The sequence below is a fragment of the Onychomys torridus genome, chromosome 9 (genome assembly GCF_903995425.1).
Source record: "Onychomys torridus chromosome 9, mOncTor1.1, whole genome shotgun sequence".
In the NCBI taxonomy this organism is placed as follows: Eukaryota; Metazoa; Chordata; class Mammalia; order Rodentia; family Cricetidae; genus Onychomys; species Onychomys torridus.
In genome coordinates, this window is record NC_050451.1 from 111,925,561 (window position 1) to 111,947,231 (window position 21,671).

Below are 21,671 nucleotides of genomic sequence, written 5' to 3' on the forward strand. Positions count from 1 at the left end.
AGACTTTTATTGTAGAAAGCTCTGGCTGTTCTCATAAATAACCAATAATAGGGGTGGATTATCAATATCTAGAAAGGGGAAAGCATGAGAAGATTCTGTCTAACAAGTATAAGTATAAGTTACTGAACACCTCAAAGTGAGCAACTGTTCAACTCAGCAGGCTAGGACCCATTCCCACTAGAGACCCAGCCCAGCCATAGGCTGCGGCTGGCCCATCCTGTCTGGAACTACAACACCACTAACCCATTTGTTTTCATTCTCCAAAAGGACTCTTAACAATGTCCCTATTTTTCTTTATGCTTTTGCTGGCTTTCATTATTGGGAAATTTTTTCATCTATCTGTAGCACATTTCAAAGACCTAAGGAGGAGAAAGAAACAAACTTCCTTTGAAGAAGAGAATGGAATAGCAGAAAGGATGGGGAAATCATCTCAGACCCATTCTGAAAACAGTTAACAGACTATCTCAATCTGATTCAGTCCACCAGTTAGCCATCTATCTGTGGTGGTTGTTACAGCAAAGACATCCAAGCAGTTTAATAAATGAGCCTACAGATATGACTAGCAGCCATACTGGCCATGACAACTAGGATAAGCTTGCTCTTAGAAGCATAACTTTTCCTCATTTCTCTTTGCTGAAGATACAGAACAGGGGTAGCTGAGAAACAGATGGATGAATGAGGGTACCTGAACCTATTAATGATGTGGGTGCAGCAATATCACTGTGACAGTTTAAGTATATATTTAAAGACTTGTCCCATAATGGTACCTCTGACTATAAGAGTGATTACTTGAATCTAAGGTAATGTTACTAAGACAAACATTATTGTGCCACCATGGAACCAACCAAATAAATAAATTCCCAAGCCAAACAATAACGAAAAAAATATAAATCTTACCATATATTCTGCAAAGGTAGCTAAACTTAGGGGCGACATGGCCACTAAACACATTTCTCTTGGTCATTTACAAAAACAATTTCAGTCTAGGGGCAAGGCCCCATTCCATTACTGACTTTCTTTTTCATACATCAAGCCTGACAAAATGCTGCAACCTGACACCCCAGCAGGCAGTTTTCACTATTGTACTAATGACACCATCTGTTATGAAGGTCACAACAATGTATCTTGTTTTAAATTTTTCTATGGAGTGATTTATTGTCTTGGCTATAAATTTGTAAGAAATAAAATGCTATTTCTTCATCGTCTCCTGAAGTGAAGGCTTTATTCACAGTTCCTAGCAAATGCATAGTTCAAGCTTGTCATTTTGGTGGGGTGGGTTACAAAGTACCATGGCATGCAGCCACAGGCTAGTCCCTGGCTCACGTCTGCCCCATAAAAGGATAAAAAAAGGTGTCTATATACTTTGAGATCACCAGAATGAAGTTTTTCCTACATGAATTTTGGAAAATTATACAAGTCAAGGAGATATAGAGTGAAAGGATGTAAGAAAATTTCCTTTCTCATTCATCATGTTGAAATCCCCCAGTCTCTCACATGCTGTACTTTTACTGTGGTTCTTGGAGGCAGGGTATGGGACAATTTCTCCATGGAGACTAGGAGTAACATCCTTGTTATCATCTGTAAAAAAGATTAATTACAGTAGCTTCTATACCATAAATCATGATGCCTCTAGAAAGCAGAAAAAGTATTTCAACCACTTACTTCCATCATTAATGTGAACCATAAAACTCAAAATGGAAAACCCTGGGCAGATTTTACATTCCTTTTTGAATTTATCCATGACAAAGCATCATATCCAGTGGAGGACAAATGTGAACATCTAGGCTCTCAATTGTCAGTGACCTGTGATTGTACTCCCACCACCCAAAGCAAATAACTGGAAAAGTATTAAGTAGGAATTTGTGTTCAGTTCAGTTGTAAGGAAATACCTTTAGGTCAATATCTAATCAAATTTTGAATCCTTTTATTTTTAAAAAGATTTATTTTATTAAAAAATGTGTATGTGTAGGTTCAGCGATCATGAGAGCAAATGCCATGAAGGTCAGAAGAGGGTGTCTGATCCCCTGAATGGAGTGTTATAGGCAGTTGAGAGAGACCCAGTCTCTCTCAACCAAACTCTGGTTGTCTGCAAAAACAGCAAGTGCTCTTAACTGCTGAGCCATCTCCCCAGCATTCCTCAACTTTTTCGTGTTTCCTATATGCCAATTGCCGAGATGAAAATTCTGAAACTCTAATGAGGACTCAATACCACTGCTTATATAGTTTATGGAATAATTTTGCATAAAAGTCAGGTTAGGGAGTACATGGACTGTAGCTCATTGCATTGGTAAGTATAGCTTTCTGTGTCTTTATGGAATTTGCAACTGGACATGACTCAGCAAAAGAATATTTACAATAAGGTTCTAAACATAAATATAAAAAAATCATATCTATGTGTTAATATAAGTGAAGTCTTCTTTTGGTAAAGCATGTTTGAAAACTTAGGAAGTTTTCCATCATTTGCATAGACAAAAAGGACATTAGCACCTTAGTTTCCACACCTGTTGCTGATGCATAGCTTTCAGGGTTCACATAGGCTGAATGGCTTTTCTCAGGTAAAGTTCATTCTGAAGGGACTGGTTGCTACCTGCTGTTCTGAGGGACCATGTGTCTCAGCAGGGATCCAGCTCCAGCAGTGGTACTTACCCCTCCCTGAGCACAATGTGCCATCTGCTGACTCACACAAACTCTTGCTTTGCTCTTCTGTCATGTTACACTTCCGTGGGTGTTGGCAGAGCTTGCCAAACCATCCTTTCTCACAAACACAACGACCACAGGAACATGTGCCATGGCCTGTGAAACAACCATAGGATGAGGATGAGGGGAAGATGTGACTAAATAGGCAGAAAGATCAGATGGTAAGACAGTGTAAATTGTAGGGTATCATTTCCCATCAGACATACACAGTCATTTTGACACATCATTTTTAAAACAGTGTCCCAATAGAGATCTAGCTTAGCATGGCACATTTGGATATGGTATAGGAGATAAGCTTTTGAAACAGAAATCTTGAAATTATTTAAAATGGAATTATGAGTCCTTTCTGGATATTGGTCCTTTCTCCTTTGCATTTCTGTTAGCAGGTTGTGTTGGTGTCATTCTTCATTGGGCACACTACAACTCCCAGTTCAATTTTGAAGGCTAGTCATATCACCACTGCTTGCAGCATTTATTAATTGCCCTCCTGGGGCTTACTAATAAAAACAAAAGGTATTCCTAATGATTTCACCTTTTTACATTTCTCTTCATGAACAAGAGCAGATAAAGCATGACTTTTATTGATGTATAAAAGTTAAAAATGGCACAAGGCTTGTGTTCACATTTGACTTTTGGTTTTGGTCTTTTTGTTTCTGATGTATATTCCTGGTTTTTGAGATTTTTTTACCCTTTACTATGAAACATTGTGTTTGTGACAGTTATACAGGGGTATATATAGTCCTGTTCACTTGTGTGCAAACAGCCATATACTAGACTTCTGAATTTTTCAATTTAGTTTCTTATTTCTAGTGCTTTGTTTCTTTCCTGATAGTCACACTTTCTTACAGCCAGATACTCTGTGCCACAGTTATTTGCCTGGAAAGGATTTTTCATGTATTTATTATAAACAAAATATGTTGCCAGGAACCAGAGCATAGGAAATGAAAGATAAAGGGTACAGTGATCCTGCTATGTGTACAAGGGCATGTATCATTGTCATCTATACTGACCAGTGCTTCTGGTATTGTGGTCACCATTCTTTCTTAACCATGTGCTCTATGACACTCATCTTTACATAGAAAGATTAATGGACAAGACTCTTTTGTTGAGAATTCATTATTATGATTAATTTAACATAACCACCCATGCATCCAGGTAGTGATTTTCTGACATGACAATCTGGAAGTTAATGGAAAGCAGATGAAAGACCAATATAAAATAAATCTGAACAAAGGTATCTATTCCCAGAAACCTTTCCTCATGCATTAAATGATGTGTTATCATAGCCTGTGAAGAAAGGTGTTGTCCCCATTTTACAGACAGGAAGCTGAACCTCTGAGGGATGTGCTTTTATGTTTCAAGTTGCACTTCAAATCCTGTAGTTTAGCCACAAAGCACCAGAACGTGGCTCTAGTTCCTCTGATTTCAAGGTCCATACACCTTCCATTGAAGCACAGCACCTTTCTCTTTAGGAAAGGGGCTATGTAGTCATGCTTTCTTAGCACGTGTATTTTTTACTTCTGTGTCATCTGCAGGCCTGTAAGTGGCTCATTTCCCTTTCAAGTCTCACCACAGCTAGTTTATTCATGCCCTCTGTCTTATAAGATACCTTGATGTTATCCTCACGCTTGCTTTTGTGATCTAATATACAACCCCACTGCAGAGCAAGCAACTTCCAAAACTATAGAAATGATAGAGACATCTGGCTGCTTGGACAGTCACCCCATGGTGTTGTGGGATATTTGTACTGTGAAAAGGTATTGTTGTAATAAAAAGCTGAATGGCCAATAACTAGGCAGGAAAATTTAGGCAGGACTTCCAGACACACAGAGGACTCTGGGAAGAAGAAAGGAGGAGATGTCAGAAGATTTGGAGCAGGTCAGACATGCTATACTGGAGGGATAATTGAGTCATGTTGTAGAACATAGATTAAAATCATGAGTTAATTAAGTTATAAGAACTAGTTAGAAAAAAGTCTAAGCTAAGGCCATGCTTTCTTTAGTAAGTCCCCATGTCATTATTTGCAGGCTGGCAGTCCTAATGAGAAAGCTTATTATATATGGCATCTAACATGGAGGCTCAAATATCCAAACATAGGGCCTGAAAAGGCTAAAAAAAAAAAAAAAGAGCCAGATGTGGTTTCCTAGTTCCATGGTCTCTCAAGCAAGTCCAAGCTGATGCTCTGAAATGTGATTTTATTTGTATGTCAATAAAGTTGCCTTGAGGTCAGAGCAAGCCAGAGCAGAAGCTGAGCAGTAGTGGGGCACGCCTTTAATCCCAGCACTTGGGAGGCAGAGCTAGGCAGATCTCTGTGTGTTCAAGGACACAGCCAGCATGGCAGACATGCCTTTAATCTCAATACCAACCATAGAAGACCTGGAGGTCTGTACAAGCAGGCAGTGACGAGGAGGTCATGTGGCTGGGTTTACAACCAATGAGAAAACAGAACAGAAAGTCTTTAAATAGACAGGACGCCCAGAAGTAGGTCTCTTGCGGAGAGGAAGAACGGCAGAAGCAGTGAAGGGTAAGGTTTTCCGCTTTTGCTCTGACCTCTTGGTTTTTAACTCTGCAATCGGTTCTGTGTTTCTTATTTAACAAGCCAGATACATCTACAATTGGCGCCCAACGTGGGAAGAATTCATTAAAAAACCGCTTGCCTTGGCAGTGGGTCCCCCCCCCCCCCCGGACGGGCCTGGCTCCTTAGCTCAGGCTTAGCCCGGCCTAACCCGGGCCTAGCTTAGCTTAGGACTCAGGCCCAACCTGCCTTAGCTACGAGCGGTTACAGCCACAGCTGGAGTTACTTGCTTAAAAAGCCGGTGCTACAAACAACTCAGGCCTGCGGGAGCTACCGCTAATTGCAGTAGCTACACGCAACTGCAGATAGGCTGCTTTTGGCTGAAACGCCAGCGCACGCGGTCGGTAGGAGCTTAAGGAAACCAGAGCCCAGGCTCGACTCGGCTCAGATCAGAACATTGAAGCAGTTGGATTCAAGCTTTTAGCCAGAATGTGGCTACGCTTTCTCTCTCTCTCTCTCTCTGGATTCCACCTCGGACGCTAGGTAGCTGTTTGGAAATTCCCTCGGATTTCTACTGTTCTACGCAGAATTGGTAAGTCATTTATATCATATATTTTAAAGGAAACTATTTAAAAGAGAATTTTTCCACATTAAAAAAAAATGGGTTTTATATGTACATTGGAAGAAAATTGGGCTTTGTTTGAAATTTTAGGCAGTATGGTAATGGAACAACTATATGAGAAGATAAGTGCCAGGATAAAAATTTTAGAAAAACCTGTTAAACCTGTTAAACCTGTTAAACCTGTTAAAATGAATTATAGAGATATTCAGATTCAGACAGAAGAAATTAACAGTGAAGTTGTTTCAGGATTGGATTATAAGGTTACAGAAACAAGCCTGTTTTCACACAATCACCCTTAATTTATCCAGTAACCATACAACAGCAACCTGGTCAAGTGACTACACAAAATATTTGGACTCCAGTTGAAGTGTTAGACTTACGAAGGTTTAAGGAATCAATAGTATCTTATGGCATGCATTCTCCATATGTAAAACAAATGTTAAACTCCTGGTCCAACTTATTAGTCTATAATAGGTTCTAAGGACTATGTACACTGTGTTAATACTACATATTATGCTGTTCCTATTTTTGGAGGGAGTAGAAGAATTTTCTACCAATCATCAACAGAGAAACAATAAACCTTGGATTATGGTGACCACGAATTGCTTCCATAGCATACACAAAATCAAATCCCATTTTTATTCTAAACATTTTTTGACATCTACTATATTTGGAGCTATAATTTACTTGTCAAATATTCAGTCTAAATATACCACATTTACTTTAGCAGAGCGTGCTCATTTCAGGAAAATACTTTGCTATACTTTGTAGCTAAGCATTCCAGAAACAAAAGAAGTAATAAGAATCAGTTCCAGGCAAGAAATAAGTTCAAAGATGAAGTGTAAACTCTTTGTAGGAATTATAATACACATGAAAAGGCATTCTAGGTGTGACTATATTAATATCTTAAGTGTATAAAATCATTTATTTCTATTGTGTAAATAACTTCCTGATGTAAGAGATACTATATAAGAATCAAAAATACTTAATTCCTCAAATAGTTAATCTTCTTCTCTGGTGGAAATAAGCCACTAAACATGATGTTCCTTTGGGGGACATCTCTGTGATAGACAATAGAGTGCCCATGTAGATATTTCATTAACATTTGTTAAATAAGCAATTGATTGTTAAACATTTCCATTTCTATAAATTTTAAAGAAAATACCTAAATTTAAGAAAAAAAATAATTCTAAAATGAAGATACCTTCTGCCTAGGTAAGAATTCAAGGGGGGCCTTATGTCTTTCCCACTAGACCAGCAGGTAAGATCCAAGGCAACCACCACACTGTCAATCACTTCATAAAAATAGAAGATCTCCATATATTGCCCTAAATAGTCTGCAAATCTACCCAGACTCTGAAACAAGTCAAGACTAAGTGACATTGTGCTGCACTTAACAAATAAGTAAAAATAAATATAAATACAATTCTTGCATTACAACTGGTTCTGACTTGCCTTGAGATGTGTAATGAGAAAGGCCAAAATGAAATTTGGTTGTGGGAGATACTTTCATCTAAAATACATATACCATTTCCATGTCATGAACTAACATAGCACTTAATGCTTGGGACACTTTAACTATAATTCTTTCATGATATGCATGACAGTATCATGTCAGTCCATTTCCCCAAATGTGGGTTTTCTGCTCTCTGTGCCCCTAGGTTGTTTGTTAATCATTAGTCAGTCACTCTATTTCAGAAGTACTCAGAACACTCCTGAGTCTTCTCTGTGAATTTAGAGCTTAATGAATTTGGAGTTTTGCTAACCGCATTGAAAACTTTTACTTTTCACATTTTCTCGAGGTGATTGGTGACTTGAGTAACTTAACTATCAGTATCTTTTAGTAAAAGGAAATTGTGTCCAGAAAGAAAGGCCAAGCAAGAAAATGGAAAAGGTCCTTTTGAATTCTGCAGTTGTTCTTCTAGCTGTGGCCAAAGCAGCTTTCCCCACAATTTTCAAGCCCGTCTTGAAAGACATTTGCACAAAGAGAAATTTCTTCTCTTTGAAATAACATAAAATTTATTTTTATCTTAAATATTCCAATTAGTAAGATTCTCAGTTACCCAAAATATCTTAATAACTAAATAATTTTTTGTTGTTTTAAAATTAGATTGAAATAACCAGAAAGAAGGTTGATAAAGGGTAGGAAAATTGACTGGACATCATTTGGGGTTCATTAGGACTCTTCCTGATTAAAGATAAAATCCTGAAGGGCAGGTCTGAGACATCAGTCAGACATGAGAGATTGTGTCTGCATTTTTAGCACTTCACTTTGCCTCTCAGTATGAAGTTTGTGTGTTCCTATTTAAAAAAGAATCATATAAATAAAATTCTAAGATGATGAGCTCAATAATTTAGTTGTTACTAAATTACAAAATGAATCTTCATTTAATATAATTTAGTATTGGATTCCTTTAGATAACAAGGACTTAAAAATGCAATTCAATTAAAAAAGAAAGAAACAAAACATCTATTTTGAATACCTTTTGGGGAGAGTATCTCTAAGGATGAGCCACATCCTGTTCCATTGACATTTCAGCCAGACTGGACCAAAGAACATTTGCTCCAGGCTAATTGCAACTGTCTAGATCTATAATGAAGGCTTTCCTGAATGACCTTTATGTATTTGAGTAAGTAAAGCAGCTATTCAATAAACTTTTACCTTTAGAAGATAGGTTATTACAAGCCTTTGTCAGTGTGTCAGTGATACTCTCTTCTGGATGGAAACCTTTATTGCTCTGGTGACAGTAATATCCATTGTGATTTCAGGTTCTTGCCATTGTGGAAAGTGCATTTGTTCTTCAGAAGAGTGGTACATTTCAGGGGAGTTTTGTGACTGCGATGACAGAGACTGTGACAAACACGATGGTCTCATTTGCACAGGTATTAAACTACACTAACTGTTTTGTGCCACAGATGACAATAGAGCTGAATGGCATCCACTACATGCTGCTTTAGATAGCTAGAGAAGCAGCTCCCATATAGTCAAGGGAACAATGCACATGTGTAGCAATTCTAAGAGGATAAGTGATCACCTGTAAAACTAACATTTTCCCTAGAAGAGTGCAAAAGTATGTAGCCAGATTATATGATTGTTGGGAGACTTCTACAAGATAACTTGCCCGATGAATTTGCACAAGGGCAATTATGCAAATGCAAAATTCTCTTGAAAATAATTTTATTTTAACATGTACCAGGGAAGGGCTGTTGTTTTAAGCAGCACTCAGATGCCACAAGTTGGTGTATTGGCTGTTTTTAGGGAGCTGTGTATACATATGGATATGTGTGTGGTGGGAAAGATAGCAAAAGTGTATACAAAAGGTTTGACTGTGTGATGGCCATCACAAACTTAATTGAGTTATAATAATTAGGTATAAAAATACTGAACCAAGTCAAATAATAACACGTGTATGTGTTCTCCTGAAGGCATTGTTTTAATTATAAAATGTACTCACACTTCATAGAGTTCTAGCTGATTCAATATAACATTAATAAAATTCTTTCTCAGTAACACAAAATATTTTTGTAATCAAACATTTTAATAAGGTTAAAGATAACTATTTTGACATGACATTAAATTAGACAATCACTTTTTCTGTTCACCTTACTACACAAGGATATTTTTTCCAGCTCTCTGGCCACCCTAATTCCTATCAAGGGGCTTTATGCTTTTCAATGCTTATTTGTAAGTCACACATGGTTTGCCCACTAACAGAAAATAGAATTGTGATATGAGAGCCCAGCTGAGTGATGCAAGGTGGGTACTGTTTGATTAATAGATTATGGAATCAAAGAGATCTCACCAATGATCTTAAACGTAGATTTCTTTCAGATATTTAATAACATAATAACATCATTTTATTATAAGACACTCTAGAGAGGATGAATGGAGTGGTTTTCTTATGAACAGTTGTGATTCACAGTCACATATTCTAGTAGTGCTTTCTGATCATAACTATAATCCCCATATTTATTTTATTGCAGGAAATGGAATCTGTAGCTGTGGAAACTGTGAATGCTGGGATGGATGGAATGGAAATGCATGTGAAATCTGGCTTGGCACTGAATATCCTTAGTGATTCCATGGGCCACAACTGGATTCACATTTCTAGGCCATTTTAGAAGTTTAGAGGAATGCATGTGTAGACAGCACTAGGGCAGACTCTTGTGTGTTTTTCTATTTCTGACTGAGTGAAACATGGGTCTTCATTAGAAATGACTTCAGCAAACTAAATTGTTTTCCCATAATTAACATCAGTGTTTTATAACCAAGGAGGGCAATTTTGCACCCACAAGACATTTGGCAATGTCTACAAAGAATTTTGTTGTCAGACTGGGTAGGGTAGGGGTGCTTGTGCTATGGGCATTTTAGAGGTAGTGGTCACAGACAATGCTGAATACCCAATAGAACACTGAAGGGCCCTCACAGCAAAGTATTTCTGACATCCAATGTTTGTCAATATGTAGTAGAAAAATGCTAAATCACATGGTACTTAGGACTCCACATTCTGACACCAGAAACAATGTATCAGAATATAAGGATGATATTTATTCTCACATAAACCGATCAGTTGGATTTTTCCAGGATTCCACATGAATCTGAATTTGCATATTGGGACAGTGATGACAGACACATATGACATGTGATGATGGGCTGGGGTTTACCAGATCAAAAGGGCTTTAAATTCACAAGGATTTCTTACAGGAAGAAATGAAAAATGTACAATTTGACAATTTAATAAATAGTGACAAAAGTTGTTTATATTCTGTGTCAATATTTATCTAACCACTGAAAACAAACACAACAGAAAAAATGAATTGGAATACCCACTTTAGAGCCCAAGAACTGACAGACCATGTTTTTAAGACTAGGCTTGGGTTAGTATAAGAAATCTGATTTTTTAAAATTTAAATTAGTTCATGTAATGTGTCCTCTGAAGAAGATAGTGTCTAGTTGGAAACACAAGGATCCTCATACTGCACTCATTGCTCTTAAAAGATGTTTTTTTCAAGGAAATGGTAGGGTCAACAAGAACGACAACTATTTCAGAAGCTCAGAAGTGGACCCCAAAATATAGAAATACCTTAAATCAAAATTACAAATATTCACTCAGTGATAGGAACAAAATGTTTATTTTCTTGGTGAAATTTTGCTGTTTATGAAACTCACATTAAATTATGAAAATGTACAATATTTGGGGTTTCCTTGCATATATACAGTTAGATCTACTTATACACATAGTTGAAGCAACCATTATTTATAGCTAAAAAAATACCTTTTTCCTAAATGTGAATTATTTGTAAAATCCTAAAATAACATAGCAAAATCATTTCTGTATTGTTTTAAGATGAAATTTTTACTTGCAAATTTTATATTAATAATGTAAATATTCTAAAGTCATGGCTTAGACTTTATCAGTCAAGTCACCAAAAGTAAAGAAAACATGCCTCCACTGTATTACTTAAAAAAACTAAATACTGAAAAGTATTTGAAGAGTCAATTTCACTGGTGCTGGTTTTATAGTAACAATAAGGTTCTGAGAATTTAACCTATTTATAAAATTGTTGCCTCTATCCTGAGATTAGGGGACCCAGACATAAAGGTTGTATTTCTATTACTGAGCTGGCAATTAACATCAGTTTTATAAAATGAGGGCAATATAAGGAGTTAAGGTATAGTATGGATGATTGCATTCTTTCTTTTTCTCTGTATTTTCCTCTTCTCTATATACATCTTAAGCCAGAAACAAAGCAATTATAATAATTTAGTAGCAGTTCTGATAATATGTTTGGTGACATCCAAACATTGAGAGTCAGTGACCTTCACATCATAATACAACTACCTTCAGGTTTCCCTATTGCAGGACTCAGCCTTCTACATAAAGGTGTGAACAATGTGTATTAGATAAACTACTGTAGAATTTTCTTCTTTAATTGTTTAATATTTTAAAATTGCAACAAATAAATAAAAATCCATCCTGAGCTCTTGGGTCATACATAAAGAAGTTGTGGGCTGGCTTCTATCATAACTGTATGGTAGTTTGTTGGACTTTTCTCCCCTGGAACCTTCAGTTCCCTTTCATCACCTCAGGTGTGTCTTAAAATTTTTAATTATTACGATTCTCTCTTTAGTTTTTTTAAAACATTTCTATCAGTAGTATCTACCACAAAAGAATGTGTTGCTCTTCTTATATCTTTACAAGAAAAAGTGTTGAAATATCCTTAGTATGTAAGGTTTCTCAGAATAGAGTTATGCCATTGGAGAAATGATTATTCCGTGGAGATCAAAATGTGAAAAGAAACTGTAGTGTATGTTTCTAGTCAGTTTTTTTCTTGGAAAACAAACTTTAAAAAAAGCTTCAATCTATATACTATAGTGTGTGTGTGTGTGTGTGTGTGTGTGTGTGTGTGTGTGTGTCTGTCTGTCTGTCTGTCTGTGTTTGGTTCTTGCCATGCCAACATCAGTATATAAATATGTGTGTGTGTGTGAAAATTCCACACACTTTTGTTTAAAAACAAAAATAGAAAAATAATGACAGGCAAAGACATAAGCTATCCCCTACCTAAATACAATTCTATACTTTGACTCCAAAATAGAAACTACCTGATTGAAAATGCTGAGCAAGGACAAATTTGTAATGAATAGGAGAAAATAAGCAAATCTCTTTGGATTGCTTGTGGCTTTCAAAAATTACACTGGGACCCATGATAATTGAAAGGTTGGCATTAAGTTCACCAGTGGTGATGATCCTCACCCTACTTGTTTAACAAACCATGATTGAAGATCCCTCCAGGGGAGTTATAAAAGTCAACAAAAGTCCTCAAGATATGAAGAGAACCATTGTTCCTACTGCCTTTAAGGAATCCTGAGTTCATCTGGATTCCAGCAGCACCAGGGAAGGAATGTCTTACCTCTATCAGCTCAAGTACAAACACAACCTCACCAGTAGATATCAAAATTAGACTGAATGAGAACCACAAACAAAGGAAAACAAAAATACAACACAGTCTTAATTTGCAAACTCAACTGTCACAACTTTGAAACAGACACAGTATTCTATATACTCACATAGCACTGTGTGTCACTTTTTAAGCCAAACCCTTAACTACCTATGCCCTTTATTTTAGAACAACACAATTTACATTCTGGATTTGAATAAGTTTATATTTCAGAAAATAATTGGGCCTTTAGCCTAATTGTTTCCCCTTGATTTGGCTGTTTCTTAAAATAAAATCAAAGTCATTTCTCATTATTTTAAGTTTATTCTCAATTGAACCTTGACCACTCTAGTCTCACACTCCTTTTTTGAGGAATATCAAACATCTAGTATCCTTAAAATATTTGAGAGAAATTTTTAACAAAATAATACATATTCACTTTAAGGAACAACAAAGGAGTTTTTGTTGTTTTAGTTTTTGCTTAAAGTACCAAATCTGATATTGGTCACTCTAGGGAGAAAAAAAAAAAGATGGTTTAGTAATTATAATTAATTAAGTGGTTATATATGATATATTCTGCTTAATTACTAGAAAGTCATTATTTAAAAAGACTAGAGCAAAAGTCGTGGGATCCTTTATGGAGCTAGTGCTCACCCCCAAAGCACCCAGGACGAGCAAATAATTAAAACAAGATTCCATATTCTCCAAAATACATAAAGAAAGTGTACCCAGTTCCCCTTTACTCTTCACACAGGACAGACTGTTTGAATATCTTCCATAATTATTTCCTGGGAAAATAATAAGAAATTTCAGGAAGTAAACTTATTTGGAAACAAAAATTGTGTCACTTGAATTATGTAAAGGACTTATATTAATGAGCACGGTTGACGGATAGGCAAAGCAATCAGCTACCATAACAAGGTGGTAGAACTAACTCTCCCCCACCAGATACACATGCAGAAGGAATGGGTCTTCTAAAGACATGATACAATGGATATGCATACAGGAAGATATAAAACACACAGTCTATAAATACAAATGTGTTCCATCAGACTTACAGAACATCAGTGATGACAGACTGTACTTAATAAAAGCAAACTTAATTTCTGAGGGAAGGAATGATGATCTTATTCCAGAAAATTAGCAAGAGAGGTATCATCAAAGAGCTAAAATTTTCTTTGGCATGGTAAAGGGGAAAACTGAGTTTATCATCTTATTTACAGAGAATTCTCTATATTTGGGGTGATACAATGCCATTTTGTTACATAAAGTTATTTGATGGTTTCCATATGAATATTTTATTTGATATGTTGTATCTGTAAATACAACAAATGGTAAGAAACACAAAGTGTACAATGCAGACAAGCTCTCTGTATGTAAATCAAAAAATACATACCAGTGCTTCTGGATACATGGGTCCTAGTACATGCAATTCATTTGATGCTTTCCTCTTCCCATGCAAAAAGTGAGATCAGACACAAAGGAAATGGCCTAACTAAATCAAGAATATAACAAGGACCCCTCTGTGATATATCTAAACTTATATTAGAAGAAGCCACTTGGATACCTACTTACAATAATACATTCTCTCATAGACAACTGACAACTCTTGGAAAACAAAACAGAGAGGAGCAATAACATAAATCTCAATCATTTACAAAAATAAATCTTGCCTTAATTTTAAGCACTAGCCAGGTCTTGAGAACAGAAATCTCAAGTAATGTTGATTACCAAAAACAGAAATGTAGGCTAGTTTAGGGTGTGTATACATGTGGATGGGTATAACCTGTGTCTGTAAGGCCAACTAATAGGAATTGCAAGTTATTCACATTTTACCACATATTATCATATGTATGTCTTCCCTAAATAATCAGTTAATGGGTTTTGTCTATTTATGCATAACACCAAATCAGTAGTGGTCAAAGGAGTCATTTTGTTGTATTTGCAATTTAGCATTATTGACAATAAATCTACTCAAACATTATGCTAATGGTTATTTATTAAAATGGAATCAAATATGAAAATGAAATAAGCATAAACAGTTAAATTTATACTGAATCTTTAATCAGCTAAGCAGGCCAAAATTTTTCTATGTTGGGCAAGGGCTGTCATGGAGATTCATGAAATCAGTGAGAAAATAATTTCCCAGTAAGCATAGTGCAGATGGGGGCAAATGGCATCTAGGTCATTCCGCCACATGGAAATAATAACAAGAGGCCAGTACATTGATTCCACATAGATTGTTTTCCATAAAAGAGGTTCAGTTTGGTCTCAATGAGTTTTTCTGAGAAGAAAACATGGAATTTTATTGTGTACACACAATTAAACATATTTTCAAACAGTTCAGTATTAAACATTTTGAAGCTCTTTATATCTGATACTGAATGTTTTGTATTGAGGCTTCAAACTGTCTCCAGCAATTCACAGCCTTTCTTAGTACCCCTAAACTTGGAGTTTAACAAAATTCAATTCAAAATGAAATTACAAAAAAAAAAAGAAAGAAAACAAAATCAAATAAATTAATGGCCCAAACCCCAATGCTGGAGTGTGTTGGTTTGTCTTTAGTTTTATCTATGGTACTCAACAGACCACATTCTGGTATCTTGGCAAGCCACCTCAAACCCAGCCTGTTGGGCTCCACAGAGCTGAGTTAGAGGTGTGTACTGGTGACACACAGTACCAGACCCAGCATGCTAAGGTGGAAAAAAAGGAATTTTCCTTAGTATGTCCGGTTTAAAAACTTGTCATTATACACCAAAAATATTAAAGTCTAATTCATACTAACATGTGCATTGCTGCTACAGAAAGAACACAACAGCCGCCTTGCCCATGCTCTGCTGAGGATAACTGGAATGCAGCCCAAATCAGGGGTGGCATTGAGTTATCTTCATTAAAAACAGGAAGGAATGGGTCGGAAATGTATTTAGGTAGCATATTTCTTATAGGTTGTGATGATTTGTTTTTTATTTTTCCTTTTTCCCAATAACCAGGATTATAGATGAAAACAAAAATGAACCTTAATCAGGCCTACAAGGCCTACAAAATTCTTTGGACCCACTTTCTCAAAAACCAAGTGGGTCTTGCTCGCTGGGCAAGGCAAATGTTACCATTACCAGTAAGCTTGTGATATGTATAAAACACACACACACATACACACAGGAAGAAACTTAGAGGGGATGCCAAACACCTATCATAGAGAGCTTCCCATGGATTGTGTTTGACCCTTGCTCCACCTAGGCCATGTCCACCTCGGGAGCATAGTGTCTCTTACTAGACAGAGCATATATGTGTGTTTAATCGGTAATGTGAGCCCAAAGACAACCTTAATCTTTATAGATACAATTTGTAGTAATAGGTTTAGAAGGCTTTCTGATTCCCTGATTGTTCTCCAAACTAAATCAACTACAACACTGAAGATCCAGAGGAACACAATCCTGCTAAAGGTCACAGACAGTGGAGCAAGCAGCCCTGTAAAAATGGGAAGAATAGAAATCCATGATAGCACAGGTTTACAGCATCTAACTAGAAATTACTCAATATTATTTGTGTGCTACAAAATTGAACTTAAACACATGGATTTCGCTGAAACAGGACTCAAAAAGGATTATGGGTAGCTGTCAGCAGGCAAGGTATTGAGTGTACTTGTGAAGTATGTCATTCACATGAAGTGTCACAGTCACAGAAAAGATATTAAAAAGGCATTCCATATCTGGTAGGGCATTCCATGGTCTGAGTTTAGCTGGTTTGTCCAGGTGTCTTCTTGGTGTGTGGGGGGGACCACAGGTTGAGATTTATCCATTTGCAACAAAGGAGGTCTGAGACAGCATAGAACAAGCATAAACTTGCTTGCTGGGGCTCTTCAACCACAGGAGCAGGAATGTCTAGTAAGGATAAATCGCTCCACTGTGCTCTGTGACAAGTAAGTCAGGACACCTGAGGATCTGGCTATGTGGTCTTGCACTTGTTGACTGGTTTGCCTCCATTCATTATTGCAGATGCACTTGTACTTTTGCTTGGCGTCACCCCAGCTTTCGGAACCGTTTCTCCAACATCATGCAAAGATGGTTCTCGGTACATGGCAACTAGGGTGTGAAGACAGGAAGAAGACAGAAAGAGGTTATCTGGTTATCATGCAAGAATGGCATACCACTTTCTGCACAGACCTCAGCCAGTCTGTAGCTATTTTTGGTGGATAAAGCCAATCCCATTGATAATGAGCACAGCAGTTTTAAGGCAGTCATTTCTAATTCATAAATTAAGACATAACCTTCAATGTATTTTCTAATTTATATACTAAAATATGTGCATGCATATATACATAGATTTTTTTCTAATAAAGTTTAGATGAGAGTACGGACTCTATATAAACCTATAAAGAAAAGCATACATAACTCAAGAATGTGCGGCTCATGAGCACTCACACATACACACAGACTCTCTCTCCTCTCCTCTCCTCTCTTCTCCTCTCCTCTCCCTCCCCTCCCCTCTTCTTCTTTTTCTCCTTCTCCTTCTCCTTCTCCTTCTCCTTCTCCTTCTCCTTCTTCTCTCTCTCTCTCTCTCTCTCTCTCTCTCTCTCTCTCTCTCTCTCTCTCTCAGAAAAGCATTTGACCTAATTCTATTTTCACCTGAAATCACTAAGCTATTTTTCTCTTTAGTGGTTTAAAAGCAACACGGTCATACTGGGTTCTACTTGAAAGCTACACACAGTAGTAGTAATAAAGGCTTCTTTTTGCTTAAACCAGAGCTTTCTGTGAATAATTACTTCTATTTTCCTTCCCACTATCATAGGAAGGGCCTTTACACAACTGGAAGAACCTGTATGACATTTATATTTTTGTATCTATTTTTCTGATGCATTATTTTAAAAATCAAATAATTGGTGTCGGTAGGACAGAGGCAAAGAACAGTAACAGCATCTGAGACTAATGTCTGCAAGAAAATTGAGGAATTGTCTGAGTTGTGCTTTGTGACATGAGCACCATAGTTCATGTCACTTTTTAGAAAATGCTTTTACAGAGTCTCAGGAAAGGATATTTAAAAGTATCTGACATGTGGGAAAATTAGTTGACTTAAACTCATCTGCCAGCAGCAGTATAATTACAGTCAATCTTCCCAGCATGCTGCTTTGATTTTGAAAGCTTAGGTGTTTCAGAAGAGAGACCCTGGGTACCCTGGGTGGAGTCAGGATCAGTGCCAGGAGTACTATGGAGGTATCTTACATTTGCAACAATGTATCACATGTTTTTTCTTAGCATACTTACAAAGGTAAATATACACTGAGCTAAATGACTTGAAAATCATGTAAAAGAAGCCAGGTTTGAACCCAGGAGCTGTCTCTAAATGATAACTTCTCACAAATGAGAAATTAGTTTTTATCCAGGGGAGTCTAACTCACTCTTAAGGATAAACCCCATGTTCAGCTGTTGATGGCCAACACAAAATGAACTTAATGGCTTTTTTGGAGGTTCTTTGTCTCATAATGCTTTGTCAGGACTTTAGGGTTTTTGTTGTTTTATTTTGTTTTGTTTCCTTACAGGTTTTTCATATATATGTGATGTTTTCCCATTTTATGTTTTCATGGGATTTTTATTTGCGCTAATCTGTTTATCTCTGCATCTGTATATGTTTCTTGAGCTTTTTCCTTGGCTTCTTTCTTTTTTGTTTATTTGTTTTCTCCTATTTTGGTTTATTTATTTTTGTTTTATCTAATTTATGTTTTAGATTCCAGTTTCTATTCTAATGACAGAGAGAAAGAAAAGAAAGGGTGTGGACTTGGTTGGAAGGGACAGTAGAGAGGATCTTGAAGGAGCCTTAGGGGAAGGGAAACTATAATCAGAATATGTTGTACTAAACATCTATTTTTAATTTTTTAAAAAAATAAGAAAAAGAAAGAAAGCTGTCTTCCTTCTTGAAGCATCTCCAATTTCTCACTTGTACTCTAATTAAGTTAGGACCCAATAGTATCAAAGTTTTGACTTACACCATCTATGAAGTAAAGTTAGGTGGAAGATCTGACTTGCCCTAGAACATCCAGAAACCATCATATCGCTGTGGAAATTGTCCTAAATTTTCAATTATACAATCCATACCATATTTGGGTTTATAAAGAAAATTGATATCCTTCTAGTAATCTCCACTGTTAAATGATGTGTTTCAGAAGTAATATTTTAAAGGAATAGTAGAGCATACTCCCTTGTTTTGGTTAGAGTACCTCAGTCCAGGAATTATTTTAAAACATGATAGAATAGTATTTTTCTCTCCTTATATGTACATTCTATGCTCACACAACAGTTTAACTTAAGGCTAGAATACCAAGTAATAGGATTATTTGTGATAATACTGTTATGCCACAGCAGGAGATTCTCTGATATTTTCTGTGGCCCTCATACTTTTCTTGTACATCTCAAACATGGCCTATCTATAGGAGAAGGGCTGGGTCAGCTCAGTGGTTAGAGTTAATACTGAGGAACTTCAAAGCATCAAGCCTGAAGATTCCTACAAACTTAGAAAATCTGTAGATTTCAGGACTACAACCTACAAGATGTCATTACCAACACCACATCAGCCTCCGGAGGGGCCTGGTGGCTTTTTCTTTTATCCCAAGAAGCTGGGCCTCCTGTGTAAGCTTGCTTGATTTGTTATTTTCCTCATTTGTGATTCTAAAGAAAACTTTGGAATAGCCTCAAAGTCATTTTTTTCAGTTATAAAATGTAACATAACAGTAAATGGTCCTTCTGGAAGAATAATTAATGAACAAAGTACATATATTTCTAATTAATTAATAGAGCATGGTAACTTGAGCCTTGGAATTTGATAAAAATAAATGTGAAGGAGCTGCTATTTAGAGTTGAAAGTAGGTAAGTTCCTTTACCATAAGGGAAATAATTTATGTGACATGGAAGGAAATATGGAACTTTACATAGTTCTTTCAGGATCATTTTCAATAAATTATAATAATTCAAAAGAAATTTTACCCACATAGTCTGAAAATAGGCAAATACTTGAAATTCCATGTGAAAACATTTTTCTTATATACTTATCATTATATGTTTGTAAGAACACAGTTCATTTTTATTTTTCAAAAATTAACTAAAATTTATGAAGTACTTAGAACATTTGGGATAGTGAGGATTTGCAAAATTGAAAGAATTTTTCTGCTACACACACACACACACACACACACACACACACACATGAGAGAGAGAGAGAGAGAGAGAGAGAGAGAGAGAGAGAGAGAGAGAGAAAGGGAGGACATTGGACATTTTTTCCTTTTGTTTTACTCCAGCTTTGGTGTTCAGAACTGAAAACCCTGGTTCTGGAAAATGTTAAGCCCCTGTTCTACCCTAGACCTGCCAAGAACAAAGGGAGAAATCTGTGCAAACACCACTCCAACATAGGACATTTCTACCAGCCTGTGGAAGGGCCTGTGGCCATGGCAGATGCATTCATGTAAAAATTAATGTATACAACAGCTTCCAAGAGGATAATGTGTGTGATATACTCACCTTCCAATGGCTTGGGTAGAAAATGAGCTGCTGGTTTGGTTTTCTTTACTCTGTTCCCTTTCATAACTTGCCCTTCCTTATTTAATCCCAAAAACCAGGCTCTGCCAGACTCCTGTTGCCTGTACAGCATGGATGAGTAGATTACATAATAGTTTTCAAAAACAGACTCTTTAAACTTGCATTCAGGGGTAAAAAGTTCCTATTAAGAGAAAGAAGAGAGGACAGTTAAAGTAGAAAGCAGAAGCTCCTGATGTTTACTCATTCTGAATGAACTCCTCTGACCCAGTGACCATGCCTAAGGATGGCTGGATTCAGTGCACCTGCGTGCAGGAGCTCTATACATAATTTTCATACCAAAGGAATTTGGAGAGCCTTTTTGGGCATATATCTGCAAGGACAGATCTCCTTTAATAAGGAAATAAAATGTAATACAGGTATAGTAGCTCACGCCTGTAATTGAACATTATAAATGATGAGGGATGAGAGAGGCAGATTGCTATGACTTTGAGGACAGCTTGAACACAGTAAGTTCCAGGACAGCCCCACCTATGTAGCAAGATCCTATATAAAATCACAAAAACAAAAAGAAAAATGAACCATACAGTATTTTCACTAAACCAGAGCCCAATTCAACCACTTACCACATTAGTGTACCATCACCTATTCCTGATAAAGTTTACAACAATATTTAAAGTATTACATATATTACATTATTTCCATAGAAATCACTTTGCAAAACTGTAATAGTAAGTAGACAGTTGTCACTTGGACTACTAGTATTACAGGGTGACAAATTTATACCACTGAGGAATAGACTGAAAGCACAACCTGAATCCATGACAATCAGATGGCGTAGAAGTTAGCCACCAGAGCTACTGATGTGTGACAAGCTGAGGCTAGGTATCATGCTAGAGATACTTACCTCATTTTATGGATTGGAGCCTTATTGAAACTTTTGATGATGAATAGCAAAACCTGGCCCTGACTAAAACTACCCAACAATTTTGGAAAGAGTACAGTGTGTTAAACAGATTTAGGATCAATACCACCATCCTCATTCATTAATGAGCAGCACAAAGCTTTAGTACTATTATAATTATCACAAATATTCACAGATTATTTTATATCTTTGTGACACGTTTGAAATAAAAAAGAATGAATATAATTTGTATGCTTATTTATAAAAATGCATAATAATGCAACTTATAAGTATTTTTGACAGCACCCAATTAAATAGAACTTTAAACTCTAACCTCCCAGTGGCAAATTATGGAAGACACTTAAGTTATTTTGTAGGAGTTATAAATAGGCTATATGCTATTTTTGCACATATAGAAAACAAATATTCAAAGACACACCTACTGACACTTACATTTTTGCAACATCACTGTAC

The 21,671-nt window shown here is 36.4% G+C and overlaps 2 protein-coding genes across 6 annotated transcripts in view; one reads left to right on the forward strand and one right to left on the reverse strand.

Moving 5' to 3' along the window:
• The window catches only part of Itgbl1 (integrin subunit beta like 1), a 305,701-nt gene extending 295,103 nt beyond the window's left edge, over positions 1–10,598 (forward strand). Inside the window, exons 11-12 of the mRNA XM_036198544.1 lie at positions 8,539–8,717; positions 9,819–10,598. Of these exons, the coding sequence (XP_036054437.1) occupies positions 8,539–8,717; positions 9,819–9,910 (271 nt within the window). The 3' untranslated portion in view covers positions 9,911–10,598. The remainder of the gene's footprint in view (positions 1–8,538; positions 8,718–9,818) is intronic.
• Positions 10,599–12,225: 1,627 nt separating this feature from the next.
• Positions 12,226–21,671, reverse strand: part of Fgf14 (fibroblast growth factor 14) — a 691,414-nt gene continuing 681,968 nt past the window's right edge. For all 5 annotated transcript variants that reach the window (XM_036199903.1, XM_036199907.1, XM_036199906.1 and 2 more), the window contains 2 exons: positions 20,279–20,477; positions 12,226–16,855 (listed from right to left, as the gene is read on the reverse strand). In XM_036199903.1, coding sequence (XP_036055796.1) covers positions 16,719–16,855; positions 20,279–20,477 — 336 coding nt within the window. In that variant the 3' untranslated portion in view covers positions 12,226–16,718. The remainder of the gene's footprint in view (positions 16,856–20,278; positions 20,478–21,671) is intronic.